This window comes from Neophocaena asiaeorientalis, unplaced genomic scaffold (assembly GCF_003031525.2).
Source record: "Neophocaena asiaeorientalis asiaeorientalis breed wild unplaced genomic scaffold, Neophocaena_asiaeorientalis_V1.1 scaffold449, whole genome shotgun sequence".
Classification (NCBI taxonomy): domain Eukaryota; kingdom Metazoa; phylum Chordata; class Mammalia; order Artiodactyla; family Phocoenidae; genus Neophocaena; species Neophocaena asiaeorientalis.
In genome coordinates this window covers 2,650,262-2,661,236 of record NW_020175027.1, presented here as the reverse complement: position 1 = coordinate 2,661,236, position 10,975 = coordinate 2,650,262, and the positions used below count along the sequence as shown (strand labels likewise).

Sequence of the window (10,975 nt, the reverse complement as noted above, 5' to 3'; positions counted from 1 at the left end):
CACAGCTGTTTCTTTACATTAAAAATGGCCAGCTTGCTTCCCTGGTGGCGCAGTGGTTGAGAGTCCGCCTGCCGATGCAGGGGACACGGGTTCGTGCCCCGGTCCAGGAAGATCCCACATGCTGCGGAGCAGCTAGGCCCGTGAGCCATGGCCGCTGAGCCTGCGCGTCCGGAGCCTGTGTTCCGCAATGGGAGAGGCCACAACAGTGAGAGGCCCGCATACAGCAAAAAAAAAAAAAAGGCCAGCTTGTAGTTGACAAGATGTAGTTGGGTCTTTCTTTTTATCCAGTCTGACAATATCTGTCTTTTAATTTGTATTAAGACCATTTCTATTTGATAACATTATTTTCAAATTTCTATGGAACAAACACAAGGTGGACCAAATATTAGGCCTTAAAGTAAACCATGATAAATTCCCGAAAGTAAAAACTGTTCAGTTAAATTTTCTGAACACAATATAATAACACTAAAATTTAACAAAATATTAACTGAAAAATTTTGAGCTATTTAGAAAAATTTTTAAATCCCTTCTAGAGCACTGAAAGGTGAAGTCAAAACAGGTGTTCAGAGATGAATGGCAATTAGAATACTCAGTTAAGAGCCTGGGGCATGGACTTGAAGTCATGTGGCCCAAATCCATGTTCTGACTCTGCTGCCCACTGACTGATTGTGATCCAGGTGCTTGAAATGAAGACAGTAATAACTACCTTAGAGGATTTTTTAAAAATTAAATGAGATGCTACTTAAAAGCACTCTTTAAAAATCATTTATTTTTGTGTGTGTAATATTTCACAGTCCCAATTTAGATATGTAATAATGTAACTTTTTCTCTGTATAGATCTAGTCCAAATTCTGCTGATGGTAGAAAACTTAAACTTGCATATTGACAGAAACTCAGTCACATCTAGTTTAGTCTCTTGGGGGTAAATATTCAAGCAATCCAGAACCTTTCCTGGCCCCTCTCTACACCTCTGGGTCAACTCTTCCAGACTCAGATTCTTGGGCAGGAGCATCTGTTTGGCTGATCCTGAGTCACATGCCTTCACACAAGCTTTCAGAAAGAGAAGAGAGGAATGTCTGCCCCCCTTCAGCTTCCATAGTTAGATACAAGATCTTTTACACTCATACAGAGACTTCTCTACATGCTGAGCAGCCGAAACCCAGAAGATGTCTACCATATCTCCCTTTTCGGAAAGGGAAATTTTGTTTCTGTCCTAAATGTTTGCCCAGATTGTGCTGCACTCCATGATTCAGCCTTTCTCAGTGTCTAAAGTCTTATATTCTTATGAATTCTTCCCTAAACTATGGTTTAAGATATGTATAATGCTTTAAGCCCTTCAGCCTTTGGGTCTTGATCTGCAGAGTTATTTGGAATAAAAAATTCATTGTAATAGTTCAATGGGTAGAAGGGCATGGCAACTAGAAAAGTGGGGGAAAGAAAAACCTTGGCAGAAAATCTCCTTATTTTATTGGGTTAGGCTGTCTTTGTTATTGTTGTTAGAAAATACATGGGATGCCGCCAAAGCTGTACTTAGAGGAAAATACACAGTATAATAAATATGAGTAGAGCTTTGAATTAGACCTAAGTTCAAAATATCCCTACTCTGCTACTTACCAGCCATGTGACCTTGGAGAAATTATTTAATCTCCTCAAGCCTTAATTGCATCAACTGTAAATGATATTAATAATACTATTTAACTCCGAGAGAGGTTGTGAGAATTGCATGAGGTAATTCATTTAAAACACTTGACCACTATGCTTGTGTGAAAGGAATCCTTGGACAATCTTGAGAAAATGGTCTAGGAACCTTCTTGGTCATTCTTGGTCATTTTTCACATGATAATTCTTCCAGTGGGAACCGTCAGTAGAAGAGCATGATACACAAGGCTTAAGCTATACTAGTTCCATGAGATAATAGATGTAAGATATAACCAAGCATGGAGTGTTTGCTAGATTTTACATTTTGCTGATTTGTAGTATAGTATTCCTGTTAACATACAGACCAAGTTCATCTCTCAGTGTTCCAGATGGAAAGAAAAGCTGTAGTTAGATGACATCACTGTCAAACTTGGATAAGCAAAGGAAGGTAAGGTGGAAGGGAAAGAAGCAGTCGCCACAGCATATCAATGGAGCCAAACTCTAGATGAGTCTCGTACTGTATCCCCTTCTTAAGAGAGGGGACACACCCGACTCTCTGCCCAGAGCTTGGAAACCAGTAAAGAGAGAAGCTTCACCATCAAAGGGCTGAGAAAAATGTCTATAGATAGTGACTTATTACTGCTTTTTTTTGGCTGCACTGGGTCTTTTCTTCATTGCGGTACACAGGCTTTTCATTGAGGTGCGTAGGCTTCTCTAGCTGCGGCACACGGGCTTCTTTAGTTGTGGCTTAGTTGTCCCGCGGCATGTGGGATCTTAGTTCCCCAACCAGGGATCAAACCCGTGTCCTCTGAATTGGAAGGTGGATTCTTAACCACTGGACCACCAGGGAATTCCCCGTGACTTATCGCTTGATACTTCTTTGATTTGAAAATAAAGGGACTTCAAGGAAAATCCCTTCTTACTGATAACTGTATTGCTGTAGACAATGTTTGTGTCCTGCTGAAATTCATATGTTGAAACCTAATCCCCCAATATGCTGGAATTTGGAGGTGGGGTCTTTGGGAGGTGATTAGGTCATGAAGGTAGAGTCCTCATGAATGGGATTAGTGCTGTTATAATAAAGACCCCAGAAAGCCAGCAACCTATTTTTTTTTATATATAAATTTATTTATTTATTTTTGGCTGTGTTGGGCCTTTGTGCGAGGGCTTTCTCCAGTTGAGGCGAGCGGGGGCCACTCTTCATCGCGGTGTGCGGGCCTCTCACTGTCGTGGCCTCTCCCGTTGCGGAGCACAGGCTCCAGACGCGCAGGCTCAGTAGTTGTGGCTCACGGGCTTAGTTGCTCCGCGGCATGTGGGATCTTCCCAGACCAGGGCTCGAACCCACGTCCCCTGCATTGGCAGGCAGATTCCCAACCACTGCGCCACCAGGGAAGCCCAGCAACCCATTTTAAAAGCACCCAAGTATAGACTTATTTCACTAGACACATGATCAAATTCATTTTATTATGAGGATTTTGTCCCTTCTTTACATGAGACAGCCTGGGCTGCTTTAGGAAGAAAATGAATACTCACGTTGAGGAGGGTACTTGCTCTTGGGCAGCTCCTTGCTGATGGGGAAGGTGAACTGGATCCTGAAGCCTGGTCCTCTGCTTGGGAGGGGAAGTGTTCTGCCATAGCCTGAACAAGCACAGCCTGTAACTCTGCTCCTGTCTGGAGCGCTACAGGCTGGGAGCGCATTTGTGTGACTCAGGAAGGGGCAGAGGGCCTGGATCCTTTCTAGGTCGTGGAGGGGTGGGGATTCTCGGGGAGCTGGGGAGAGAGTCTGGGAAATGTGGGCATGAGGAAGGGCTATGAGAGGAAGATAGAGAGGAACTGAGGAGGCTGAGTGAGGTCAGGAAGGTAGGTGTGCTCAGCGGGACCCCTCCAAAAGTTTAAATCAAGAGGGAGGTGCACTGGAATGAGGGGGCAGATACTGTCACATCTCCCGTCCTCTTACTTGGCATTGCCCTGTTGTGCTGGTGTCTTCTTTCGCTCCACTTCCTTCCCTAAATTGACTCTGCGCCCTGCTGTCTGCTGGGAAGGCTGACCTGTATAGTTGCAGCAGGCCCCCTTGTCCTCTGGCTTCTGACAGGGTTCAGCAACAGGGGGAGACCTGAGGGTGGGGCAGGACGCCCGCTCCATGCAGCACTCCCCCTGGGCTCTGGTAACAATCTCACTGATTTGGGCTAAGGGGTGCTAACAGCCCCATGTTATAGCTCATGCCCTGCACTCTTCCTGTGGTTTCTTACATCCTGCTCACACCTTTGTAAATAGTCCCTTTATTAAGCCTTCCTCAAATTATCCTGATTTGGGTGGGCCACCTGTTTTCCTGCTGGGTCTTGATCAATATAAATGCCTCCATGACTCCTTAGTAAAACTGCGGCTCACATCTCCAGCAGAGGTCAGAGGGAGATTGTCCAGGGAAACAGTGAGGCAGGCTTCAGGCATAGGACAGCTGATGACCCGGCGAGGTTCTGGCCGAGATGCAGCTTCCACCTGCGAACCATTAGGCAGGGAAGTGCCAACCAGCAGGCAACGTCCCAGATGTGAAACCATGGTCCCGGGGTAACCACCTGTGCTACCACGCACACAGAGGAAGGACCCTGCCCCAACTAGGTACAGAGACAGCTCTAGAAGGATTCTGCGCTCATTTGTAGAGGCAGGGGAAGGATGTAGAGGCATCCTTGAGGAATGCACTCAAGGAAGGTGCATTGAGGGTGACTTTTTCCTTTGTTTATATTTCCAGGTATTTGGGAGAACGCACACAGGTTACTTTTTACATTAAGAAAACAACGGAATTTCATTTAGGAAAAATGAAAGAGTGGATGGAGCTGGGGGCAGGGGTGTTAACACGCTTTCCCATGTGAAGGCTTCCTGCCTTACCCTTACCCCCACCAGCCTAACTTCCTGAGAACCTAACCAGACCTTAGACTCAGCACGTGCCCTCTCTGTACCGTTTTCTGTCACAGAAAGGGCAGGAGAGCTGTGTCTGTTACGTTTATGATCCCTGTTGCTCCTTGGACCTGTCAGACCCCACTCAGGTGCCTGCCTTTTCAGCCTGACCTGATGCTGAACCTAGTTCACTCGGGCCACTCCTGGTGTCCACCTTCGCGGAGCTCTCCTGTGTGGCTGGTTCCATCCCTGAGAAGCACAAATCCTGCCCGGCTGCCTTGTGCCGGGGAAAGCCCAGAGCTGGCCTCAGGCTTGGCTCTGCCCTGACTCGCAGTGTGACCCTGGGCTAGTATTGCTTTCTGGGCCTACTGCCCTCTGCGTACAAAATGGATGTCTGCCCCCCAGCTCCAAGACTGCTGGACTGGGGAAAGGAATTTCCTTAGGAATGATCCCTCAGCATTCCCTTTCCCTCGCCTGGCAAAGCTCACATGCAGCTGGGAGGGAGGGCGACAGGAGCAGGACCTCTGGTCCCTTTGAGAAATACAGTTCCCTCTGTGGGAATGTGTGGGTTCGACTCCCATCAGCCAGGGCTAGAGCAAAACCATTCAATCAAATGAAGGAAAATAAAATGTCTTCTATGGATTTTGTGTCAAGACTATCAGCGTTGTTGGCGGGTTTAACTTTCTTCCCAAGGTGGAGCTGAAACAGACCCAGGCTGAACCCTGAGGGAGGGTACCAGGCCGAGGGGAAGCCTGGCACCCAGCCAGGCTCAGTTAATGTTTCCTCCGTAGAGTCCAGGATGTTCACAGGACAGAGGGGAAGGGAGCACAGCCCCATAACAAGATCAGTGGGTGATCTTGAAGGTCTCTCTGGACACTGAAGTTGGATGGCCATGGTCCTACGTACACCAGAGCTATCCAGTCAGCCAGTATAGCTGGGAAGGCAAGGCCAGAGGCTTTGGGTGCCATTCTGGTCTGGCATTCAAGGCTGCACACATGACCTGCCTTATACCTCCCCTCACCACCCCTCCCCAAGTTGTCAGCTCCACTGTGCTACCACTGGGACGGACCCAGACTCTCCTGCTTCTGTATCTTTGCTTAAACCGTACCTTCTACTTAGAATGCCTCACCTCAAAGCAATCTGGCAGAGCACCCCTATTTCCACCAGGCCCAGCTCAAATCAAGCGCCTTGGGAAGCCTTCTGTCTGCTCCTTATTAGATTCTCTCTCCCTCTCCTCACACTTCCCGTGACACATTGTACAGTTAGGTTACCTATTCCTGTCTTGTACAGGCAAACCATAGCTGAGGGCAAGACCACTGAGCTCTTGGTTGACAAGTTTTCTTACTAGAAACTAATGTCCCACAGTTTGTACTGAAGTCATCCTAACGTCTGTGACTGACGCCACTAGTGACACCATGATAAGCTCACCGACGCACTGAGAAGTAAGCCTTGCCTCTGTTGGATGCAAAAAGACCATCCCTGCCACGCCCCTACTCTAAGCAAGCATCTAGGCCAGAGGAGGTGGAAGAGGCCTTCGCATTGGATATGGGATTGAAGATTTAAGATAACCAGGACAGAGGCCTGAGAAATGAAGTGAGGCTGTTTAAGTAACTGGAGGAAACCACTAAAGTTATGAAATCAGCCAGCCGTTCTTATGGGGTTCCACTACCTAGTTAGACACAGGGGTCCACCTAGAACAGCCGGGGGCAATTACTGGAAAAACAAAACTTTTCATATTTATACTCTAACAAGTTGAGACTGTAGAAAACTGGCTTTATCTTAAGGCGAATGCTGTTGGCGGCCTTGACCATCTTACTCTTGTCCTCCTGCAGCTCGACTTGGTTGGGGCAGCAGTGTGCGCAGCCCCTGACTAGCCAGCTACGGCTATCCTGCTCCTCTTGGCCAACTGACTTGGGTTGGGAATATTACCTGATCCTGAAGGAAATACAAGGGACAACTGTTGAGGGATTTCTGAGAGATGTTTTTTCTTACTCATAAGAGGCGCTGGCAGGAAAAGAAGGCACCACGACTCTCATCCCCTTTTTTCCTCGCTCAGAACGCTGTGCTTGAAGCTCGGCTTGGAGCGGAGACAACCACCAGGAGACCATGACAGAGCCCTCAAATGACGATTTGGTGGCATGAATGACATGCATTTGCCGTCCCTGGTTTACAGAAAAATGACTTAGGAGAGACTAACAGTTTAGTGTCATCCAGTGACAATCAAGTCTTAAGCCCGGGTCCCGTGTCCTGCAGCCCTTGGGAAGCTCCCTGATAGAGCTTGCTCTGGAGCGAGGCATCCAGGAGGCAAGCAGAATCTTCCCCAAGTTGGCTTGCTTCTTTTTTGCACTGATTTAAAATTTCTGCACTCATCACTCTCTCCTTTTTGTTGGCACTTTTGCTCTGTGGATAACAATTACTTAATTATCAATCACTTTGGATAATTCCCTTTTTCAATAGGTCAGTCTCACAGGGACCCTGTTGGTTGTTCCTGGGCTCTGGTGGCTGACAGTTTGACAGCTCCAGGTGTGCGCCCGGCCTGAGGGCGAGGCATAGCTGTGTGCTCCCAGGTTGAATTGGTTTGGGGGCTAACGGCCTGTGAGAGATGCACACACCCCAGAGGACACATCTAGCAGAAGGTTTCTTCTAGGAACTGAGCTGTTTCCTGTGAGAAATCCATTCCATCTGGTTTAGGTGGGGCTGAAGCTCTCCTGATTTTCCTTCTCTGCCACAGAGGTGGGCATGTGACCCAGGCCAGGCCTATGACTCTCCTAGGGTCTATTCCTGTCCAATTACTTCCTGTAGGCTGGATAGGGGGCCATCTCATCTGTTTCCTAGAGACTTGGCCTCATCACCCATGGCCATAGGAGCCTCTGAATCTTTCTCTGGAGTCCCCTTTTCATGCAGTTACCTCACCTGCTAAACTGTCCCCATCCTGCAGAACCATTTTCTCCTGGACTTCCAGGCCCCCACCCCGCTACTAAGCCCTGGCAGAATTACAGGGGCACATGGGCCTCATTTCTCTCTCTCCCACAGCCCCTCTGACTCCCACAGGGTCTCTGCTAGCCTGCCTGACACACTTGGGCAGAGCCAACCAGCAGGGGCTCTGTCCTGCTTCAAGGCCAGGAAGCCACTGACACCCTGTCCATGAGGCAGCCTGGCTGTGATCACCACAGCCACTGGCCAGTGAGGAGCACCATCTCCTGAATTGACCAGCACTGGGCTTGTTTGGTCAGTGACTATCTATCGTCAGAGTTCTCATAATTGTGTGATTGTGTCCTCAGGGCAGGACCAACCTTTAGATCTTTTCCTCCCTTGATATTCCCTCTCCCCCAAACCCAAGCACCTCTCTCATTCTACTGCTTTTTTTCTTGTTGTTGCGGTACGCGGGCCTCTCACTGTTGTGGCCTCTCCCGTTGCGGAGCACAGGCTCCGGACGCCCAGGCTCAGAGGCCATGGCTCACGGGCCCAGCCGCTCTGTGGCATGTGGGATCTTCCCGGACCGGGGCACGAACCCGTGTCCCCTGCACTGGCAGGTGGACTCTCAACCACTGCGCCACCAGGGAAGCCCCTCTAATGCTTTTATAATAAGAAATTTAGTCAGTCCCGGCTATTGTCCTCTCCTGATGAGAAAGGGCCTCTGCAGTATACTGTATCATTGTTCAAAATATTCATGGTCCCGCCCCCAGCTCCTTCCCTACTGCCTCCTGCCAACACACACACACACACACACACACGCACACACACACACACACACACACCAGAAGACGATAAATCCCTACCTTTTGAACTCGGGAGTGACTTGCTTGGGCTGGTAAGACATAGGCAGAAACGACAGTGTCACTTCTGAGCAGAGACCTAAGGGCCAGTTGTGGTTTTCTTCGTCTCCTTCTCGTCTTTGTGAGGATACTGGGTGGGTCCAGAAGCGAAGACAGTATAGAGAAGAAGCGCAACTGACCCACAGCAGACATGTGATGGGAGCAAGATGGAGGTTTGGGGCTTTAGCCTCTGCTGACTGACAGAACCTTTCAGGCCTGCTGACCAGTTCCCTTTTTCCCAGGACATATCCTGGGGCTGGAATATTGGGTCGAGGCAGTGGGGAGTAGAACTCCCTAGTCTGTTCCTGGTCTTGGAGGGCCTGAAGCTCTCTCTGTCCTGAAGACCTAAAGCTGGGGTCTTTGTACTTGACTTTCTGCCACAGCCTGGCCTCTGGTCATGCCTGGGTCTGCTCTGACCAGCTCTGTTCCATCTGCTCCACTTTCCCAGGTTTGGAGTAATAACACTCCCATAACTTCTTATTCCAAAGCAAAGGACATAGCTTGCCCAAGAGTGATCAGTGGTTTCATTTAAAATGTGCACATTGCTTGGAAATATACATAATCATATAAAATTATTTTATTAAAATAGAAAAGCTTTCCAGTATATTGCATTGAAGACATTTATATAGAAAAAGCAATTGCAACAAACATGCTACATCGCCACTGAGAAATTTTGAAAGCTTTAAGTGCCCACTTTTTTTCTTTTCTTTTTTTTTTTTTTGCGGTACGCGGGCCTCTCACTGTTGTGGCCTCTCCCGTTGCGGAGCACAGGCTCCGGACGCCCAGGCTCAGAGGCCATGGCTCACGGGCCCAGCCGCTCCGCGGCATGTGGGATCTTCCCGGACCGGGGCACAACCCCGTGTCCCCTGCGTCGGCAGGCGGACTCTCAACCACTGCGCCACCAGGGAAGCCCTAAGTGCCCACTTTTAAACAACATTTTGGTATAATATGCATATCCCTATATTTTTCAGAAGGTACATATAACACTGAAAAAACACTTCATGTAAAATCTAAGCTTAGGTGCATATAAACAAGAAGTATTACACTGAATAGCTTATTTCAAACTGTGAAACACATTCAAAGTATTCAATTTCTTAGACAACATGCAAACATTTTCAAACTTAGATTGACACTTTTAAATATATAAACCACAATTCTTTATAATTCTATATCAAAAAAGAAAGTCAAACAGAACACTTATCTACACTGTGCATATCACAAAAAGCAAATGTGTCTTCATGAACGGAAAGTACTGGGTTAACACACATGATTGTCATTTTACAAATATGGCTATTCACCTTCATAATAAAATAGAAAAATCATGTATTATTTACACGAACTACTAATTATTTCACTTTTTGGCAATTACATAAGTAGCAGCAATTGGTTTAAAGGTCGATCTTTAAAAACTCTAAATTTAACTTGGATGATACCAAAGAATATACATCTGGTTAATATAAAAATGCATAATACAAGTCGCTTTGATGGGATATAACTTCTCCCTTTCACAAAAGTCACAGACACACATTAGGAACCACTGAGACTGTCACTTACAATATATTATATGAGTGCCATTTACTTAGCTTGCTTTTGCTTACCACATTAAATGGATTCCTGAATTAGATTTCTGTAAATTAAATTTGCCTGATGATTTATATGATAATTCCAAAGATGCCTTATCTTTATTTCATACTCTAATAGCAGTGGCTCTTTGCTCTGACCCCTCACTTCTAGACAGAGTAGGGAATATCTGTAAACAAACACACACTCTAGGGGCACTTTAATACTAAAAAGAACTTGGAAATGAAGTTTTTGTGATACGAAGCCCACAGGAAAGTGAGTTACATTTCTACAATGTGATCATCTCACTTACCAATGATATAGAATTTGTTTTAGAGTGGGGGACCCATCTAATGAGCAAAATGTAAAATGTAAGGCAGTGATCTGCCAGAAGGAGACATCCTCTTTTCATTAGTATTTGGAAGAACGTATTGTAACATTTGTAGAAACAAAACAAAACCCTTACTAACACTGATGATTATAAATACTGTGTGGTGCATAGAGGTTAGAGGTGACAAGTGCTTTGACTTGGCCACTATTCAACTATAAACCAGCAGTCCTGTACGTCTTTTCCAAAGTAGAAAGATTAGATCGAGGAATATTTTGCACTTTTCATGGGCAGTCAATTGTGTGTCCAGACCCTGTGCAAGGCGAGACCCAGGATGAGGAGGAAGAGGTGGGAGTGGCAGGGAGGCTGGGCCCTGGCAGCGGCAGAAAGCACACTGCTGGAGACCTGCACCTGAGAAATGATGAGGGCGGACAGAGGGACGTGGGCTGCCAGAGTAGGGCTGTCGGAGTTGATAAGGGATTCGATCTTCTCTGCTTCCTTATTGCAAGCCTCAATCTGGGAGAGGATAATCAGATTCTTTTAATATAAAATCACAGAATCCATGAAAAGGTCAAGTCAGACAAATTCCACAAATATCCTAACACCAGGAATACGCTTTCTCTTTGTCCTTCTTTTCTTAGCCAAAGTAACATTTTAATAGTCTCAATTTATTACACAAAAAATAACTGCATCAATGGAAATCAAATGAAAAAAGCCATGACCCACACTGCCACTGCCCTTT

General features: G+C 46.7%; 1 protein-coding gene across 3 annotated transcripts in view; it reads right to left on the bottom strand.

The window, feature by feature from the left end:
* Positions 1-9,207: 9,207 nt before the first annotated feature.
* The window catches only part of RECK (reversion inducing cysteine rich protein with kazal motifs), a 72,488-nt gene continuing 70,720 nt past the window's right edge, over positions 9,208-10,975 (bottom strand). For all 3 annotated transcript variants that reach the window (XM_024763072.1, XM_024763074.1, XM_024763073.1), the window contains one exon: positions 9,208-10,749. In XM_024763072.1, the coding sequence (XP_024618840.1) occupies positions 10,528-10,749 (222 nt within the window). In that variant the 3' untranslated portion in view covers positions 9,208-10,527. The remainder of the gene's footprint in view (positions 10,750-10,975) is intronic.